Raw genomic sequence first — 22660 nt, 5'->3', positions numbered from 1 at the left:
CGTAGCACCGACACAGATAGGTCTTACGGCGACGATGGGACAGGAAAGGTCTAGGAATGGTAAGGAAGCGGCCGTGGCCTTAATTAAGGTACAGCCCCAGCATTTGCCTGGCGTGAAAATGGGAAACCACGGAAAACCATCTTCAGGGCTGCCGACAGTGGGGTTCGAACCCACTGTCTCCCGAATACTGGATACTGGCCGCACTTAAGCGACTGCAGCTATCGAGCTCGGTGATACTCATAAATAAGACTTGCAGTTTCAAATACACCGAATTCAGATAAGCCATAGGTCTGATTACATAAAAATATAGGACCTACCTAATGTTACCCATGTTTATAACATAATAAAATAAATTAACTCACCATCTGGACGAGACACTCTTATTTCTCTCAGGATGTGATTTTCAGGGAAGTGCTTGATACACACAACTGTGTTTTGATTAACTATTAAATTCTCCCTGGGAATAGCCTTCTTCCATAACTTAACTCGTTCTTCATCAGAAGGAAACACAAATACCGGAGTGTACTCTCCTTGTTTATAATTGGCTTTGCAGCCAGGCACACAGCAACTTTTAGGCATGGAGATTTCTCTCACTGATCATCTTAATTCAAGTATATACAATTCGTGGTTAATATTAAAACACAGAATGCACAAACTCAATTAATTTTACACTATAAATATAACTTTACACAAATAAACTACAAAATTAAAACACTGAAGAACGATCTTCTTAACCTATAGCCTCACACAAATACACGCTCACACTAAGTTTTCTTCACTAATTAACGACTTTCCACTTAATAATGCAGTCGATGACGACTCATTCTCTCATATATCTGAGTGAACATGCAGCCATCGTTAAAAATTTCAATAAAACTGCGAAAATCTATGTTTAACTCTACTAACTCATGTGCTAAACTTCCCCCCTAACGATCAGCTGATTGCTTTCCCGCGCTCGTTACAGTACGGCCTGGACATCACGAAGGCAGTGGCACTGCCCGCCACAAGCAAGTGCACGCTTGCGCAAGCTTGATCCGACTCCACTTCGAAACAAAAATATTTGTTTTGTAGTTGCAAGCGTGCGTTATCTCAGTTGATTTCTGACCATTGAGGCTTCTCTTCAGGTGATACACACTTTCGGAAATGAGATTGCTTCCATATTCTAGGTGCGATTTTGTCCAGTATATAGTAGAAAGTGTCCGCTATCATTCTGAAGCATTCAAAAAACTGATCAGGCTGTCTAAGCAAATCGTTTAATATTCGTGCATACTCTCCATCTTCCTCCCTGTCCAAAAAATACACCTTCACCCACTCTTCCCTGATTTCCTGCTCATCCAAAAATAAAAACTTTAAAACACCATTTTCCAAAACAATGTCCTCATCGCCTGACATCTCCATTTCGATTGACCTGTGTATAATAATTAACTCTGTCGGCAGCCCTGAAAATGGTTTTCCGTGGTTTCCCATATTCACACCAGGCAAATGCTGGGGCTGTACCTTAATTAAGGCCACGGCCGCTTCCTTCCCACTCCTAGCCCTTTCCTGTCCCATCGTCGCCGTAAGACCTATCTGTGTCGGTGCGACGTAAAAACAACTAGCAAAAAAATAAAAAATTAACTTCCACCTCCTTGCATTTAGTGTGAACACATTGCTGCTCACGCCAGCTTGCGCACGCGCGCGCCACCAAATTACTTGCACAAGCGTACCACCAATGTGATCGAAGCCTAACGGGAAGTGATGAGTCAGCGGGAGGCAGATAAGCTGGGCGCGCCTGCCGGCCAACCAATGAGAGAAACTTACTGTAAATCTGGCATGCTGAATTTCACTTTCTACCCATAATCTTTTCCATCGAATGTGCCGAAGTGTCCGAATAATTTTTATTCTCGCTGTAAATATAAACAGGAATTAAACAGATGCGAGTAGGCTACAATCACCGCCTTGACTGGCAAAAGAATCCAGGGCTCTCTGAACCGAACGCCTCAACGCTGGCCATTCAGCTAAAGCGCTGGACTGGAAATATATATATATTTTTGCTAGTTGCTTTACGTCGCACCGACTCAGGTAGGTCTTATGGCGACGATGGGACAGGAAATGGCTAGGAGTGGGAAGGAATCGGCCGTGGCCTTAATTAAGGTACAGCCCCAGCATTTGCCTGGTGTGAAAATGGGAAACCACGGAAAACCATCTTCAGGGCTGCCGATAGTGGGGTTCGAACCTACTATCTCCCGAATACTGGACACTGGCCGCAATTAAGCGACTGCAGCTATCGAGCTTGGTGGACTGCAAATATCTACAAAAAAAAATCAGATATATAAAAGAGAAACAGACCTATGTTTTTTGATTCAGTGAATAAGAATGGAATGTGTGACCACTGATCACGCAAGTTGAGTGTTCCTTAGAAAGTTTTCTGCACCGTTGTAGCTGCTCTACTGCAGGCAACCAATATCCAACCTATCTTGAAAAACATGCTGGATACGTCAGTTAGTTCCGGTATTGACCATATGGCTACCTGGAGTTATCTTAAACGGTCTAGTGGACGTATTGTTCAACAGGAAGTAATGTCTCGTAGGTGGAATACATTTTCCTTGAATTTTCTTATCTAAGAACATAAGAAAGTAAATTTCAGGCGTGTTCATACCCAGAACACATTTCTCAGTTAATGCTGTAGTAATGACTTCTGAAGTATTTTTCACAAACAATATTGGGTGGGGATTCTTCACGCAGGTGATGACGTAATTTCTGAGAACGGTAGTTCTCAACGGGAGTGGAAGCACGACCACAAGTAGCAGATACATAAATATTGCTTCATTAAGTTTAGCTGGAAGATGTGCGGAAGTGCTGAGTGGTTCATGGAAACTCGTTCAGTAAAAAGGAAGAGCAAGATTAGCCGCTTCCTGAAACTGTTTTGATAAATACCGGTGTCCCGATTGAGCCTCCGTGGCTTAGACGGCAGCGCGCCGGCCTCTCACCGCTGGATTCCGTGGTTCAAATATCGGTCATTCATCACCAAATCATGAGAAATTTGTGCTGGATAAGCGGAGGCAGGACAGGTTTTTCTCCGGCTGCTCCGGTTTTCCCCGTCATCTTTCATTCCAGCAACATTCTCCAGTATCTTTTCATTTCATCTCATCTGTCAAACATTAATCATTGCCCCAGAGGAGTGCGACAGGCTTCGGCAGCTGACACAATTCTTATCCTCGCCGCCAGATAGTGCGTCATTCATTCCATTGCTCACCCGATCGAATGACTGGATAGAGGCTGTGGATTTTCACTAATGTCCCGAATGTTTACAAACCCGAAAATAGAATTCCAAACTTAAAATTTTTCGTGGATATCAAATGATAGATAATTTACAAATAAAGTAGAAAAATCTTGTCGGATTATGCAAACGCGAGTTTCCTATTGGTAGGGGAATCCCCGAACTTGCCATTAGATGTTCGCCGCTGTTTCTTTTTTTTTTTTTAACACGTAGGCCTAAGTTTCTTTTCGTATTTAACTCTTTCATCATACTTCCATTATCAATATGCATGCAGTTCCCACATTTTAAAATTTTAAAATGTCTTAATTGTTCCCTTTTCAGCATACTATCGGTATGTTTGCACTTCACTGCACGCACAAAGCGCGGTGTTTAAAAAAAATTGTGTTAAACGTATATTACTACATCACTTTTCAACTTAAAAGGCCAAAACTTTACGTTTTCCCTATATATCATTTAATGTCTTGTCTTTGACAGCTGAAATTACTACTTGGGAAGTATCGACATATTTGACGTGAACATGGTGATGATGTATTATTTATTTATTTATTTATTTATTTATTTATTTATTTATTTATTTATTTATTTATTTATTTATTTATTTATTTATTTATTTCAGTCATTCGCGCACAGCCCATGGGGATCCTGGAAGGGGAGGAAGGTAAAGGCTGCCACTGTCTGTAACCTCGGCACTTGGTGTGATAGAGCGGTTAGCTCTACACCCGGCCGCCTTTGCCCCCAGCAATTAACCTGATACTCATTTTTGGTGTAGGCTGAGTGAACCTCAGGGCCATGTGCACCTCCTGACGGGAAATCGAACCCATGAGTGAACCGAGCACACCTTTACCACATCGGCTAGGCAGCCCCATTTATTTGTTTATTTATGTATTTGTTCTCAGTAAATTGTTCATTACAACTTAGGGGCCACGAACCTACTAGGCTGGCGTAGCAGGGGGAGACGTGATACTCCCACGTGGCGCGTCCCAGGTGGCGGATAGGGGGGTCCTAATCGGCTTGCCGGCGGACTTGAGGGAAATAAAATACCTCTCGCGGACAAAACACACTACCCCCAGTGGGTGGGGGACGCAGATGAAGAATACACCCACGGTATCCCCTTCCTATCGTAAGAGGCAACTAAAAGGGGCCCAAGGGGCTCTCAACTTGGGAGTGTGGATTGGCGACTACGGGGCCCTTAGCCGAGTCCTGGCATTGCTTCCACTTACTTGTGCCAGGCTCCTCACTTTCGTCTATCTTGTCCGACCTCCCTTGGTCAACTCTTGTTCTTTTCCGACCCCGACGGTATTAGAGCATTCGAGGCCTAGGGAGTCTTTCATTTTCACGCCCTTCGCGGCCCTTGCCTTTCTTCGTCCGTTACTTCTTCTTCTACAGACGAATAATACACCCACAATATCCCCTACCTGTCGTGAGAGGCGATTAAAAGGGGCGACCAAGGGATGATTGAATTAGAACCATGAAACTACTTTTGATTCGTACCATCACATGGGGAACACCATAGGTTGCCTGTACTTGCAAGTGGTACCACTATATTAGGTACGAAATAGGTTTGTGATTAGTAACAGCCAAGTGCCTGGCCTGGGGTTTTCCAGTACCCGTGCGTCGTACCCATGTGAGCAACACCGCGGGTCTGGGCGTTGCCTGTGAGTTGTACCGCTATATGAGAGACACCATGGGTCTGCGTTGCCTGTGATTAGTACCCACTATGTGAGGAACACTACGAGATAGTGAGTCCCTGTGGTTAGTACACCTAGGTGAGGAACCTCATCAGTTTGCGTTGGCTATGAGTGGCACCATTGTGTGAGAAACACCATAGTCTGCATTACCTGTACAAAGTACAATACTTGTGAGTAGTACCATCTTGTGTGGAGCACCGTGTCTTCGCTACTTTTGATTAGTACCCCAACATGACAAACACCGTGGTTCTACTTTACTCACGACATGTACCATTCTGTGGGGCCTTAGATGTGGAATTTGCACCCCTTTTGACATCAAGCATCATTGTGCTTTATAAGTGGTCCCTTGGTCAGTAATACTATTATTTACGATCTTTTTTGAGTCTGATCCACTATTTTTTTGTTTGTTTATTTGTTTTTTTGTTGGGTTCATGTCCATCCATTCATTCTTCATGATATTTTTTATTTTATTTTGGTCAGTGGATGAATTTGAATTTTTTGTTATTTCATTTCGTACCATTAGGGGCCAATGACCTCGATGTTAGGCCCCTTTAAACAACAAGCATCATCATCATCACAATTTAGGGGTGGTGATGGAGAAAGGGCATGGGACCACCCATGTACACCAAGGTGCCTCCATCCCTACATAAATTAATGTTAATGTTGCTACAGCACCTATACCACCTCGCTGAATTATACATTTTATAGAGAAAGAACCAAGCATACAGAATTTCACTTAATCTAAATCATCTCTCTACAACAAAGCATCCACAATCAAAATTTGTTAGATGTCACTTCCCAAACTCAGCAGTAGGATTTCTGTGTTGTAGGTACTCATAGATGGAGGTAATGTTGGATATGCCAGAATAGTGAATATGATTCATTCACTGTTAGTGGGTATTTTTCATTAAGCAGTTTAAATATAAAGGTCATAGACATGAAGTTCTTTTTAACCTATGGCTGGTGTCAAGTTTTCGTGTTCTCAGTATCGTTGCGGAAGGTGCGAGAACTCGGTCATGGAAGTAGTTTGAACTCGTGTCAATAGGCAGAGCTGTGCATGTCAATGTAGTGAATATGGCACAATCACTTCTGAGAAAAATACTTCCAAGTACCAAAATCATGGTGGTGAGAGTTTCCTTGTCTTTTCCTCAAGAAGAGATAACCTATATGTGGTACTAATCAGCTGTTGAAACACAATTGAATTACAGTGAAAGACAAACTGACGTGATTATAAATACCAGATATTTGGGTTGGGACTTGCGTTTTGTTTGATTATATGGTTTCATTGTACCTTGTATCCATGTACCTCGCACCATTAATTGTGATATTGATTGATTAGATCAGCTAGCACCCCAAATTAATCCAAGTTAATGTTGGTTTACCATAATAGGTCTATTACTGTATTTGTAGAAGGCTCTCTTACCTGTTGACAAAGTGAGTTAGGTGTCCAGTTAGAGGTGTGCAGTTGTAAGCTTGCATTCATGACATAATTGATTACAACCCCACTGTTGGCAGCCCTGAAGATGGTTTTCAGTGGTTTCCCATTTTCACACCAGGCAAATGTTGGGGCTGTACCTTAATTAAGGCCATAGCCGCTACCTTCCCAACCCTTCAATCACTGAAAACTTTTAAGAACCTTTGGTAGATTTCTTTCTTGGATCACCAGCTGAAATTTGTTACAATAGCACAACTTACAAATAAGGACATAACGGAAAAATCTTTTAACTGTGAAATATGCAAGAAATTTGCTGACTAGTATGGCAGAGAGAAATTATTTTGTAAGAAAACTACTATTTTTGTTTCATTTTGTTACAGTTTTGCTACTGTGTTTTGTGTTGGGAGACTGCGAGGACAGGAATGAACTACAGGCACGACAACGGGTAACCAGTGCAAACAATGCATTCAGCAGATCGCTTTATGAGGTATGTAGTATGAGAGAACTGGTGATAGACTATTTGGAAACTTGATATTATCCTATTAGTTAGAATCCATTTGTTTCAGTATCAATTCTTCTATTCTCCCTTGTAGGATTGACTTCAGAAGTTGGTACTGATTAGCCCTTAGAATATGTCCTAAGTAAGTCATATTCTTACATTTACAGTTAGTTCTTCTCTAACATTAGCTTTCAATAGCAGTTCTTCATTAGATTTTTCAAGTGCCCGTGGAATACGAAGCGTTCTCCTGTAAAGCTACATTTCAAATGCTTCTACTTAGCTTATTGTTGCTGCATCTAGTATTCCAGACTTCACATCTGTATAAGAATGCTGACTAAATGTAGCACTTCTGTCATTTAGGCATTCTTCAATTTATTAACAGTGAGAATAAGTAATGTTTTAAGAGAGTAAAATAGAACTGTATAATTTGAAAAAGAACAAAAAAAAAACAAAAAGTCCTTGGCTACCATGTGCAGGTATTTTGATTTGGCCCCATTTCGGGTGTGTGTGTGTTGATTTCAGTGTTCTATTTTTTTACACTCTTGTATGCTTTCAGAGACCATATCCATGTTGCCATATTGGTATCACATCAAGAAATTTGATCATTTTGATCTGAAAAACCTTGGATCAGTTCTTTGCATCATAGTAGGCTACTCATACATTTAAAACACTGATCTCATTTTAAATTTCATCATAAACTGAACTTTTGCTAGAAACAATTTTGAACATGCTGGGCAAATGTCTGTGAAGCAACTTTCATATAGTTACAGCGAGTATTTAAACGAGAGAGATTTTGGACTTCTTGTGATTTGAGAAGTCCCAGCTATCTGAGCAAAAGAGTGGTCATGACTGAATAAATGAAATGTCCGCTCTTATTCATGAGTAAGTTTATCAACATAAGCGTGATAATACTGTAATTTCCTCTTTTTTTAGATTTTTATTCAATACTATACCGTACAATAAAACTTTCACCAAAGGAACAATATTACACATGTATTACAATTAAATAGATATATGGCATGATTATAGAAGTAAAAATCATTTAGGCCTAGTATTTGACTACGCACTAAGAAACTAACAGACACTAAAGAGACTACCGGGCTGATGAATGTGTGCGGCAGGTGCAGCATACTCATTTTGTTAACAAAGAGTGTTAGCTCATGTTTGGCAGCATTCTGAACCAAATAGGGCAATGGGACAAGCAACAGACTTAGGAAACTGCACAGATCTTGCTCCTAAATGCTGCTAGTATCTTTGTCATAAAGCACTCGGGTGACTTGTCTCTAACTTACGAATTTTGTGAATTTATTTTCTATGTATTTTTGATCTGCATTACCCACGTAGAGAGTTTAAATATTCATTTTCCATTTCTCTTTTCATTTTTAGATTTGTCATTATCAGGAAGATTATTAGAAGTTACCCAGTTTATCTATATGCCATCAAGTTCTGAATTGGCAACATAATCTAATATGTCATAAGAAACTTGTCAAGGTTCTTCAATATGTAGGTGTAATATGTTTTGTTTTTTATGTATCTTTGTAATGAGATTTCACTTTTTAAAGTGTTTACAACAATTTTGATTACAGTTGAAAATGGCCAAATATGATAGCCTGAAACATGGCCTAATGTTTTAAAGAACTTTTATTATAGTAAACACAGTAAGTATTGAACAGGTGGACCTATTAATAAACTCTTCTATAAGAATTTAATCTCTGTACATGACTTGTCTCCATATAAGTCAAGCTGCATTGGTGCAGGTTTCTGGGAGAGAGTCGCCATTACTCTGGTCAAGTGAATCAAGATACCTGAACTTAGTAACATCATTTATTCTTTTTCACTGATATCAGCTGTGTGCCCACATTTTGTATACTCCATTTTCACTGGATATAGTCGCACAATGTATTCACCCAATCCACTCTTGCATTCTGTTTCAATTCTTGCTGGGTCTCTGGTGAGAAAAACATCTGCGTATAGGGGGGATCGTGAATCTGGATACTAACAGTGATAGTCCATACAGAGAATTAACAACAAAAGAGATAATGCTGAGCCTTGATGTACACAAACAATGATTAAGAATGTCTTGAACAACTAAATAACACAAATAGGTTCTTAGTGGGTCCACCCTGGCAACATCACACAACCTGGCAAGTTCACATAAAATCTAATGTCACAACGGGACTTCTGAATCTGCTCTGTTTCATTTCTGGCAAACAATTTTGAAAGATAATGTTGCTCCATGACTCATCTTTAAGATTGTCAAAATGGGCTTCACAAACTTGAATTTACAGTATGATAAGACATTAACGGTCTTAACACAGGTACTGAACTTTATGGAAGTGGTTTCTTTTATTTATGTAGCCAGCCTAGAAGATTTTAATGACGTAGCATTTCTTATGTTATTTTAATAGGTCTAAATGTTAATTGTGTTTAGAATGTTCAAAAGACTTAAGGTCCTAGCACAACCTTCACCGGACACAACCCTTCCACAATTCAACATCTCCATCTCAGATGCATCATTGTAGCAGGTAGACCACTTCTCATACCTGGGTAGTACCCTATCTGTGCTCTGTGACTGTGAAGAGGATGTGGAGAAGAGAATTGGTGCTGCCTAGGCAGCATTTGGGTGACTATCGCACCGGGTCTTCATGAACAAAGATCTGATTGTGAACACGAAGCTAATGGTATACCAGGCTGTTGTCATCTCAGCATTACTCTATGGGTGTGAAACTTGGACTCTATACTGTCGTGACCTTAAAAAACTTGAGTGATTCCAACAAAAGCTTCAATCCATCCTTAGGATGAAGTGGGATGACCACATCACCAACCTAGTTGTTCTTGAGAAAGTGCGTGCTAGTAGTATAGAGTCATCCATCATTGGTCATCAGCTTAGGTGGATGGGACATGTCTGCCGGATGGATGATACAATACTTCCACTTCAGATTCTGTTTGGTGAACTTTCTTCTGGCACCAGACCTCCATGGAGGTCCTAAGAGGTGCTATGAAGACCAATTTAGGCATACTATGAAGTTGACAGGTCTGAATCCACAAACCTGGGAATCTCTTGCAGAAGATCGTTCAATGTATCATTTTCATCAGTTTCATTTCTGTATTGATTATATTCACAAATATGAAGTATTGAAGCTTCCACCTAATCAATACATATATTTATATATTATTGTTCTACAGGACTGGTTTTGACCATGTAAAGGTCATTTTCAGCTGACAATCATAACACACAATTAAAATATCATAATAAGAATGTCACATGATATGGGTAAAAACATTAACTGCTCGACGTGCTGCTGAATAGCACACATCAAGTGTCAACATCTACCATAAAAATACATCCTACAACACAAAGTGAAGAAAGAAGCTTTCACACTAACCAAAATACACAAGATATGTTGAAATCAAGTAATACATATTGACATTTGACAAATGAAATAACTAAGGGAAGCACATCACTAAAACAACAATTTATCTATATTTATATACTGTATTCTATCAAATTTTATGGGCAATTCAGTCCTAACATAAACTTTAAACTTTGTGTATAAATCGACAAAGTCCCGCATTAAACACCGGACAACTACCTGATTTCAACATAAGTGTTCATATTACTTCAAGAAACTTGTACTATTATACCACCAGCAGATGAACACGGCTGATCATATATCATAACATAGTCGCATATATAACACGGCGCAAGAATTAATCTGTACTTCAAATGTTTTATTCATATACCATAGTCATAAGTTTTAATGTGGAACAGTGGACACTTCACAATTCAAGAATATTGTACATTCAACATATATCACCTGCGCATATAATAGTATTGCAAAGTTTTAACTCTCATACCCATTAACATAGACGAAGATAAGACAAAAAACATTTGCAAATTAATAACATTTTTATCCATACTATGTGACACCTTTATAATTTAAGAAAAATGTATTTTAACATACATCATTCATGTACATATGTTAAGTTTTAATTATTATATCAGTTAATGTAGACAATTATTTAAACAAGAAGATTTGTAATGACAATATTTTTACTCATATCATGTGACATTCTTATTGTGATGTTTTAATTGTATGTTATGATTGTCAGCTGAAGATGACTTTCACAAGATCTAAATCAGTCCTGCAGAACAATAATATATAAATATATGTATTGATTAGGTGGAAGCTTCAATACTTCATATTTGTGATCGTTCAACCTGGCGACAGATCATCCCGGGCACTGTTAAGACGTATGAAGGGAAACAGTGCAGTTACGAAGAGGCCAAGCGACGAGCAGAAAAAATCAGGGGAGCTCAACCGCGCCCTCCTCCAACAGTTCTGTGTGGTCATTTGTTCCATGCTAAGATTGGACTGTTTAGTCACCACAAACACATCCACAGACAGCCTTGAGTTCGGAGTGAAGTGACACAGAAGAAGATTATACTCGGAAACGAGTTAAAGCCGACGAATAGGTCTAAAATCATCTGATTATCCCACTGCATTATATTGGGGTTGTATTACACAAACTTTTAAGTGTTATCTTGAATCTTAATTTTCAAGAAAGGACATCTCAAAAACTTGGGAAATTATATCAAAAAACATAAATATTAAGAAGATTGTATTTTAATGCTAAATGTTTAGATTTAATTTTTGTGATATCAGAAGCCACCTCTGTTCAGTTTTGACTCAGCCAGTATACAACTGTCAGGCTGTTCAGTTTGCCAAAACTAATTTTAATTAATAAATTATAAACAACCTGAAAAAGAAAACATATGGTAGGAGTATTATACCTGAAAAAGAAACAATTAAATTCTGAATATTTGAGTTATTTGATAGATTCTGATGGTTCTTTCAAGAGTGAAACATGTCATTCCGTTTAAATTAAGTTGTTCCTTTTTCAAATATAATAGGCCTACTGTTACCATATGTTTTCATTTTCTGGTAGTTTATAAAAGTTATTTAATGCATTACTCAAAATTAGTTTCAGTACAATTTTTCTTGAAACATGTACAAATAATGAATAATATTGATTCAATTTGTTATCGTGCAAACAGTAAGGGTGGACCTATTAAGAACTCATTTGTTTCATTTAGTTGTCACAGTCAATATGGACCAAATAGGACCAAAAAATGGTCAAATTTGTTAATGTCTTCGACAGTTGAGTTGGGAACCTTGCAGTGGTAGAGGTGTTGGAGTAGAGGAGCTGAATCGTTCTACATATGCTTGAAGAATGCCATGAGATAGCCACCACGGTAGTCAGCCATTCTCCATGTTTCCAGTAGTGTCTCGTGTCTGACCCTGTAATAGTTGAGAGGGGAGTTCCTCAGGGCAGTGTTATTGGGCCTTTATGTTTTCTTATATATATAAATGATATGAGTAAAGGAGTGGAATCGGAGGTAAGGCCTTTTGCGGATGATGTTATTCTCTATAGAGTGATAAATAAGTTACAAGATTGTGAGCAACTGCAACGTGACCTCGAAAATATTGTGAGATGGACAGCAGGCAATGGTATGTTGATAAACGGGGTAAAAGTCAGGTTGTGAGTTTCACAAATAGGAAAAGTCCTCTCAGTTTTAATTACTGCGTTGATGGGGTGAAAGTTCCTTTTGGGGATCATTGTACGTATCTAGGTGTTAATATAAGGAAAGATCTTCACTGGGGTAATCACATAAATGGGATTGTAAATAAAGGGTACCGATCTCTGCACATGGTTATGAGGGTGTTTAGGGGTTGTAGTAAGGATGTAAAGGAGAGTGCATATAAGTCTCTGGTAAGACCCCAACTAGAGTATGGTTCCAGTGTATGGGACCCTCACCAGGATTACCTGATTCAAGAACTGGAAAAAATCCAAAGAAAAGCAGCTCGATTTGTTTTGGGTGATTTCCGACAAAAGAGTAGCGTTACAAAAATGTTGCAATGTTTGGGTTAGGAAGAATTGAGAGAAAGAAGAAGAGCTGCTCGACTAAGTGCTATGTTCCGAGCTGTCAGCGGAGAGATGGCGTGGAATGACATTAGTAGACAAATAGGTTTGAATGGCGTCTATAAAAGTAGGAAAGATCACAATATGAACATAAAGTTGGAATTCAAGAGGACAAACTGGGGCAAATATTCATTTATAGGAAGGGGAGTTAGGGATTGGAATAACTTACCAAGGGAGATGTTCAATAAATTTCCAATTTCTTTGAAATCATTTTGGAAAAGGCTAGGAAAGCAACAGATAGGGAATCTGCCACCTGGGCGACTGCCCTAAATGCAGATCAGTATTGATTGATTGATTGAATCGTCCTATGTGCTACAAAATACGCTGTTTTAAATCTGCATATTATCATTATGAACAACTTGAACTTCAAACTTGTTAATAATAATAAATATTGATAATTTTAATTGCTTTTCTCACAATTTATAGCACAAAACAAACAAAAACAACATTAATTTGGAAGCAAATGAATACTTAGATAATTGTTTATGAGACATGTAATTCATTCAAGATATTGTTTTCACTCACCTAATGGCAAAATATGAAGTCCATATGGTGATCTTTTATGCTGCAAAATTTGATCACCTTTTGACTGAAATTCTCTATTTCCGAGCTAAGTTTTTCTCGATTGATAGCATTGCTAATGCTTTCAACCATTCCTGACACATAGTATTTTGAAGGAACGTTTTAATCCTGAGCAATTCTGTTATTTGGGTGAAGATATCTTGCAGTTTGTTCTCCAGGATCAGTTGAAGCAAAGGAACTGCACCGTCAGTTTCCCTAAAATCAGTTCTTTCATACAGAACACTAAGCTCAGTCATTGGTCTATTCTTGTCTGGGAGTCTGTGTACATCACACACAGTGTGAACTCCTCCTACCAGGAACTGTTTTGAATTATTCGCTAAAATGAATCGAACCTAACAAATTTGCAAACTCTAAATAAGAAACAGACTCAAATCAAGGACTTAGCTCATCAGTGATTCCATCACAAACGTGCTTAGCATCAGCCGTCTTGTAGGATTTTATTGACAGAATTCCTGACTGAAGCAGCAGTCTTCGCAAAAATGCCAATAGCATTTTTTATTTTGATTGCATCTGCCGGTCTTGCTTGTAGCTGGGAGAACGAAATATAAACATGAGGCATTATTCTGTGAAAGAACAGCCAAAATAAGAACTCTTCATTCTCCAAATCATGTCTGCTTCTTGAACTGTCTTCATAGATTTTAATTTTTCCGGGTCCAGAAAGCATTGCTACAAAGCTTCTTTGTTTTCATACTCTACATTGACGGTTCTAGACTTGAAGTTCCATCTTGTTGGTGAACATCCTGGAATTCATTGTGCTACCATACCAATTTTTCCAAAGATGCTAGACATTGAGAGGAAAAGAATGCAGGAAATTCACATAGGCTGCAGAAAAGTATGTGCACAGGTTGATTTGAGAGGTCGTATGTTTCAATACAAGGTTTTGCTGGTGGGCATAGAAGTGAATGTAATTGGCTAGGGGAGAGTGAGCTTTAATTTTCCTTTGAACTCCACCTCTTTCATGACTCATCACAGATGCTCCATCGTAAGTCTGGGTGAGAATTTTCTCTAGATTAACCCGAAAAATACTATTGACCTGCTGCAGTATGCACTCAAGATTTTGCATCTGCAGTTTGTCCATCTGGATTAAAGAATCCCCAAAACCTTTCAAGTGGTTGGCTATTTAATACGTATCTGAACACAATTGCCAACTGTAGATCTTTAGAGGAGTCAGTAGTTTCATCTACCATGATAGCGGTTATTTAGTGTTACATACTTCCTCCAGTATCTTTTCATGTCAGACTTCAAACATACAGTCCAGCAATTCATTTTGGGTGGTTTTTGATGTGCCCTTAAATACCTTATTGAATTCCATGCGTTTCTTAATGGCACAGTCTAAAGTGCTCATGAAATTTACTAATGCCACAAACACTCTTGGATTTTCAGATACTGCAGACTCATGACTATGTAAAGCCAGTTTGAATGCTCCAAAAATTTTTATACAATCAATGATATCAGACAAAATATACCTATTTCTCTCTATTTCTGCATTATGTCTCTGTGAAATATTGTGATATCCCCTGCTAAGTTGTGTTGCAATATTCACATTTCCTAGAGCACTACATTATTGGTGTGTTATCTGTTCGATGAATGCTTCTTCATATATGTATTTAAATGCCCCAGATTCTTCATACCTTTTCATACTCCATACATTATTTCTGAATAAGACACAAAGAAAACAAAACAAAGCATTTCTTACATCACAGCCACACAGCTTACAGCATGACGACGACATTTACAATAAGATAAAAAAAAATTGAAAACTAGGAAAACAGCAGAATTGCTAAGATTTCAGGGGAAATACTAAAGACAATGGGTTAGGACACAGTACCATATCTGAAGTACTTATTTGATTGTTTGCATGAAGGAGTTATACCAAATGAATGGAGAGTTGCTATAGCAGCCCCTGTGTATAAAGGAAAGGGTAATAGACATAAAACTGAAAATTACAGGCCAGTCAGTTTGACATGCATTGCATTTAAGCTTTGGGAAATCATTCTTTCTGATTATATTGGACATGTTTGCAAAATTAATAACTAGTTCGATAGAAGGCAGCTTGGGTTTAGGAAAGGTTATTCCATTGAAACTCAACTTGTAGGATTCCAGCAAGGTATAGCAGATATCTTGGATTCAGGAGGTCAAATGGACGGCATTGCGATTGACTTATCTAAGGCAATTGATAGGGTAGATCATGAGAGACTACTGGCGTGCAATTGGACTAAACTGAAGAGTGGGTAAAAATTCCTTGTGGGGACCATTGTAAGTACCTAGGCATTAATATAAGGAAAGATTTTCATTGGGGTAATCAAATAAATGGGATTTTAAATAAAGGGTAGAGATCTCTATACATGCTTGAGGGTATTTAGTGGTTGTAGTAAGGATATAAAGGAGAGGGCATATAAGTATCTGGTAAGATGCCAACTAGAGTATGGTTCGTGTATGAGACCTTCACCAGGATTACTTGATTCAAGAATTGGAAAAAATCCATAGAAAAACAGCTCGATTTGTTCTGGGTGTTTTCCAACAAAAGAGAATAGTATTACAAAAATATTTCAAGTTTGGGCTGGGAAGACTTGGGAGAAAGGAGACAAGCTGCTGAACTTAGTAGTGTGTTACAAGCTGTCAGTGAAGAGATGGTGTGGAATGACATTAGTAGACGAATAAGTTTGAGTGGGGTCTTCTAAAGTAGGAAAGATAGATTTGGAATTCAAGAAGACAAATTGGGGCAAATATTCATTTGTAGGAAGGGGAGTTAGGGATTGGAATAACTTACCAAGGGAGATGTTCAATAAATTTCCAATTTCTTTGCATTCATTTAAGGGAAGGATAGGAAAACAGATAGGGAATCTGCCACCTGGGCAACTGCCCTAAATGCAGGTCAGGATTGATTGATTGATTGATTGATTGATTGATTTATTGATTGATTGATTGATTGATTGATTGATTGATTGATTGATTGATTGATTGATTGATTGATTGATTGATTGATTGATTGATTGATTGATTGATTGATTGATTGATTGATTGATTGATCCAACTTTTATTGTCATTAACTTTTCAGTTGAAATGCCTGATATAAATGCAATTTTTTTCTCCCAAAGCCTTCTGAGTTAAATTTAAGACTGGAATGGGATGACTTATAATTTTTATTTTCACTTTTTCTTCTAACATTCTCCTAGAAAATGGTTTCCATCAAACTGTCCACACTATTTATGCTGTATACGCACTTCCTAACTTACATCAGTGCAAATAGAATCGTGAGAATATAGATCCTAACTAAGAACACTGGTTTAATGTCACTTTATATACACTGCAGTGGATAAATCTCTGTATGAACTTTAGCACTAACTCATTAATAGAAATGACTGGGTGGTGATTACTATTTTAAGAGGAAGGACAACTAGGCAAACATCCTCTGTATAACATAAATCAGAACAAGGAATGGAAGGGATTCAACACTTTGAAAAATTAAAGTATTGGCCAAAGGAAGAAAAGGGCGATGAAGGGCATGGATACGAGACTCCCTAGGCCTTGGAAACCTAATACCACCAGGGTTAGAAAAGAAAGAGTTTGCCAAGGGAGGTTGGATAGGATAGATGAAAGCAAGACTTATGTTTGACACAAAAGGAAGTGTTTATTTTAATAAGCATTGGTTGGTAACCTTAATGACAACATTGTTTGAGATAAGAGTAGACTGCCCCCCACTTACGCTTTACCTTTGAGCCCAGATGATGCTACTTTTTAGTGGCAGAATTGCTTACCACGTACAACATGCAGGAGGCATCGGGTAGTGATAACTCCTTGTTGGAGGGAATATAACTCTAGACGGGATCAGTGAGAGTTGATCACGGTTTATGGTATACTCCACCGGCTATGGGGTGTGTTGCAAGATTGGATGTGCCTGCATATTGTTTCCTTCAGGCTACAGGCCAGAGCTCACTTCACATGAGCACAAGCCAAGTTCCCCGGGAGAACACAGCTAGGTGTTCGACAGATGTCATCCTAATTTTCACAAAACACAAATTCATACTATACTCAGAACAAAGAAACAGCTCCAAGATAATTGTACTGAATATAAATAATTACTTACAGTTCCAAGCTGTATGCTGGAGCCTGATAGCACATATTGATCAGTCACCACTGCGTATTCCTAAAATCCTGTTTAACTTCCCATTGTAGTTTAGCGTTGACTTTGAGACTACCATTAATAAGGTCCTGGGGCAGATTCTGAGTATCAGCAGCATTGAGTTGAGATTGAACTGCTTCTCACATGACCACCTGTGCCAGCAGCTATGTAACACATATCTGCATCATATCTTAGAACTTAATCTCACATCCTCCTGTGGGTGGGGATGACAAAATGTCTACGGTATCCCCTGTCTGTCGTAAGAGGTGACTAAAAGGGGGACCAGAGCCTCTCAGCTTGGGAGTGTGGGTTAATGACAACATTCCCCTAGCTGAGTCTGGCGTTGCTTCCACTTGTCACGTTCCTCGCTCTTGCCTTTCCTGCCTAACCTACCTTGGTCAACTCTTGCACTTTTCCGAGCCCGACAGTATTAGATTTGTGAGGCCTAGGGAGTCTTTCATTTTCACGCTCTTCGTGGTCCTTTCCTTTTCTTATGCGATACCTTAATTTTTTGAAGTATCGGACCTCTTCCATTTTCCTTCTGATTAGTATTAACAGAGGATGGTTACCAAGTTGTTCCTCCTCTTAAAACAATAATCACCACCAGCACTTAATTTTACATAGAAAGGACTGGACTTGGCAACCATCTCAACCATTTATCTTGTGGCGTTTCCAGTAGAGATTTGTGTAACATGAAAATATAATTTGTGTAAATGTTTTTTTGATCTATTAAAATGCTTTTTCTTTGTTATTAATTCATCATCATCATCATCATCATCATCATTTCTTCGCTCAAGCAAGCCGGGTGCGGTTATGTACGAGCCTCCTCCAGTTTGTTCTAACCATTCACGGATGCTCCTCATATATGCAACACCAGTTCACATCTCTAATTTCAAGGACCTTCATTATCTGTTTTTCCTAAACATCACGAGGTCTTCCTCTTGGTCTCCTCCCAGGAACATTGTGGTCAAAGTATGTTCAAGGAGTCCTGTGAGGGTTCATTCTTTTCGTGTGACCGTACCATTGCAATCTCTTCACTTCTAGAGTATCCAGCAAGCTTCTTTCCAATCCAAGTTGTTGTCGGATATCTACATTCCTTATTTTATCCAATTTTGTTTTTTGTAAACAAGAACTGAGGAACTTCATTTCTGTTGCCTGAAGACAAATCTTTGTTGGTCCAGTAAGTGTTGCTGCTTCCAAGCCATATGTCAATATAGGTACTAGATACATTTTGTACAAGCTGATCTTGGAAACTAATGGAAATATTTCATCCCAAAGTATTTGAGGTACAGCGTGATAGAATTTGGAAGCTTTCTGTATTCTGTTACTAATCTCTTGATGTATGGTATTGTCTGATGACAGAACACCACCTAAATACTGGAAGTTGTCTACAACATCCATCTCCTCATCTCCAATTCTTAGATGAACAGTTGGAGAATTTCCACTCATCACCAAGCCAACTGTCTTTGTTTTGCTCATTTTGAGACCTAAGGTTATGAAAGCTTCATGCCAGAGATCTAGTCTAGTTTGTACTTCTGCTTCTGTCTCACCCCATATCATTACATCATCAGCAAAAACCAGGGCATTAGTTGCTGGATCCTTTCTCTTAACCGCTTTTAAAACTTCATCCATTATGAAGAGAAGTGGTGAAAGACAACTTCCTTGCTGGACTCCACTCTTCATTTCAAACCAACCTGACCTTCCATCCTGGACCTGGACATAGCACTTGGTTTCATCATATAATCATTGCACTTGTGCTATGATGTCATCAGGCACTTTCTTATGTCTCAAACATTCCCATATATGCCTGCGTGGTACATGGTCATATGCTTTCTTGATGTCCAGAAAAACAGCTATAAGTGTTTTACCTTTCTCCCAATACTTCTCATAGAGCATTCTGGTGGCAAAAATGAGGTCTATAGTTGATTTATGAGGTCTAAATCCATGCTGTTCCTCCTCAAGCATAGGTTCAACATATTTTCTAATCCTGCTCTCAAGGACTGATTCGTAGATTTTGAGGCCGTGTGACAGCAGAATTATACCTCTGTAGTTGGTACATTTCTTTCTATCACCTTTTTTCAACAATTGGATGATGACTCCTTGCTTCCGGTCATTGGGTATTACATTCTCTTTCCAGATTCTATTTAGTACGCTGTACATCCACTGTTGTCCTACCTCTCCTAGTGCTTTGATCATCTCAACACTTAATTCATCTGATCCAGTTGATGTGTTGTTTTTCAGCTTGGATATTGTTGTCTCTACTTCCGACCATGTCAGACTAGTGGTATTTGTACTGCCAAAATCATAAGGTTCGTCATCTAATGGAGTGACATTTTCATAACAGTTCAGCAAAGTTTCAAAGTACCTTTGGAACTCCTGTAATATTTTGGTCTTATCCCTAGTCACCTCACCATTAGGAAGTTCTAAAGATTGGATAGATTCATTTTAATTTCTTCTCTTCTTAACAATACTGTTTAACAGATTTTTTTAATTTCTATCCTGCATTATTTTGGTAGCCAGATCTTCCTTGCATTTCTGCTTTTCAGCTACAACCAACTGTTTGACCTGTAATATTTTCTTTCTGTAAAGTGACAGCTTCTCCTCTATTTCATGTTGATCTCGCTGCGTTCTTGCTTGATATAAGGATCTTCTTGCACGGTTTCTATCATTGATAGACTTTTTAATATCATCATTCCACCAGGCAGTTTCTTTAGGTTTTCTTATTTGACTCCGTCGTCCACATACTTTTTATGCTGTACCAACCACAACCTTCTTTAGAGTATCCCATTCTTCATCTACCAATTTGAGTTTTTCTCTCGGCAACAAGCTGCGGACACCTTCCCTGAATTCTTCCTTTACACTTGGCTCGGTTAGTTGCCAAGTTTATATTTTTGGGACTCTTTTGTTATAGACTTTGGGTGGTCTTTCCTTTGCAATAACTGCAACCAACAGTCTATGGTCTCCACGAAGGTCTTAACTTGGAATGACCTTAACATCATTGACATTTTTTCATACATTTTGATCTATCAGAATATAATCTATCACTGTACCTATTTTATCATCCCAGCTATATCTTGTGATTTTATGGGAGTCCCTTTTCTTCAGCCAAGTGTTACTCACTATCAGGTTGTTTCTCATGCATAGATCTAGCATATATTCTCCCTCTTCATTTCCCATTCCATGAGGGCCCAGTATGGATTCATGTCCTGTTTGTTGTGAACCAACTTGTGAATTGAAATGACCCATTACAATTAGATTGTCATACTCAGTATGTTCTTCCAAGTTATTAAGGAAGTTGGCTTTTTCCTCTCCAGCATCCTACCTGTGGAACATAGACTTGGATCACTTTTTCCCTCCTAAGTTCACAGATAACTTAATTATCCTTTCACTAACAAACTCAACTTCACTACAAGCATCTATGTCTTTATGTATTAAAAATCCTACTCCATTCTTAGACTCTACTTCATTTCCAGACCAGTAGAGACTATAGTCCAATCTGATATTCATTTTCCCAGTTTTCTTCCACTTTGTTTCACTCAGGCCCATGATCAGAAGTTTCCTCCTTTCCATGAGGTCGACCAGCTCTTCAGTTTTGTTTGTCAATGTTAGGATATTTGTCTTCATTTGGTTTGGGTAGCTGGTGTAACATCGGGCTGTAAACCATCATTCACACCAAACTGATGTTGTCGTTGTGAATCCCTACACCTCAGACTCGTATTATTCTTGAAAGCAACTTCTTCAGTAATCCCTCTGTTGACCTGCTGAGCCTAATACAACAGAGATTTTCTTTCAGGGTTTTCTCCCTTAGCCTTTGGTGTCCAGTCACCTCAACCTATAAGACAGCAGGTTGTACTCATATTAATCCCTGAATACAGGGCTGCCTCTTCCACCATCTCCACCGTACCAAAGTCCACCTTCTCCGCTGTAGAAGTCGTTGAGGTCTTCACTCGTAACCCTGATCTGGGACCCTTACCAGATGCTACACACCGGGTCAGTGTGCTCTGGGACTCATATAGGCAGAGACGCTACTCCCTGGGTAGGACTGCCTCCGAAAAGGGTCCCTAGCTGCTACTAGTTGTTATTAATACAGTACATTGGAAATACATTATTTTTTTTCCATTGATTAATTTTAATACATAAATAACAGCAGAAAATATCTACAACAACTTACAAAAGGCATTAGACTATCAAAAGAAGCTACAGAAGCTAAAATAGGCAAAAGAAAGGCAAAATTACTGATCCGAACGTTCCCAAACCTACGGAAACGTGTGTCTCTAAGTGACACTTGGATATATCTACCCAGATAAAAAAAAGGCATTTTTCCTAACTTCCGGGCTCTAGTAATAAGAATAATGATGATGATGATGATGATGATGATGATTATGATGATACCACAACTACTATGAGCAGGCATTTTGATGTGACATAAACTGTTTGCATGTCTATTTTGAAGTTCAGTTTTACTCCAAAGATGGCAGAAACAGAGATCACTATTTTGGTGATGTAGTGCTTCATGGACTTTTTTTCCCCCTGCGAAAATCCAACACCTTTGCCACGTTTGCGGGAGTAATATGAACAATGCCCCACCAAAGCAGGAAAGGTTAAAGAGTGCCTTGATCTTTTAGTCACCGGGCTAGTTGGCCATATGGGGCTCGAACCCCACTGTCGGCAGCCCTGAAGATGGTTTTCTGTGGTTTCCCATTTTCACACCAGGCAAATGTTGGGGCTGTACCTTAATTAAGGCCACGGCCGCTTCCTTCCCATTCCTCGGCCTTTCCTATATCCTCGTTGCCATAAGACCTACCTGTGTTGGTGCGACGTAAAGCAAATAGCAAAAAAAATCTCGTCTCAGTTTTTATCTCCATCAGAGCTCTGTTGATAAACATCCAAACAGGAAAGAACTGGTAAGTACTATGGACTATGAAAAGCATTAGACCTGTCTTTTCTAAGAACTGGAATGTATTGTGTATCGTTCATTTCTTCACTAAGGGTTATAGTCTGTCTGAAGGTCGCATTAAAAATCTATTGCTAATAATGTAACTCTTTATAACTCATTCGGTTACCTTCATACACCATTATTAATTTAGTT

General features: G+C 38.8%; 1 protein-coding gene across 1 annotated transcript in view; it reads left to right on the top strand.

Moving 5' to 3' along the window:
• LOC136876390 (serpin B6) overlaps nucleotides 1–22660 on the top strand; it is a 106815-nt gene that overhangs the window by 30211 nt on the left and 53944 nt on the right. The window contains exon 2 of the mRNA XM_067150304.2: nucleotides 6763–6869. Coding sequence (XP_067006405.1) covers nucleotides 6763–6869 — 107 coding nt within the window. The remainder of the gene's footprint in view (nucleotides 1–6762; nucleotides 6870–22660) is intronic.

Source organism: Anabrus simplex, chromosome 6 (genome assembly GCF_040414725.1).
Source record: "Anabrus simplex isolate iqAnaSimp1 chromosome 6, ASM4041472v1, whole genome shotgun sequence".
NCBI classification, from domain to species: domain Eukaryota; kingdom Metazoa; phylum Arthropoda; class Insecta; order Orthoptera; family Tettigoniidae; genus Anabrus; species Anabrus simplex.
This window is presented reverse-complemented; position numbering and strand designations above follow the sequence as displayed.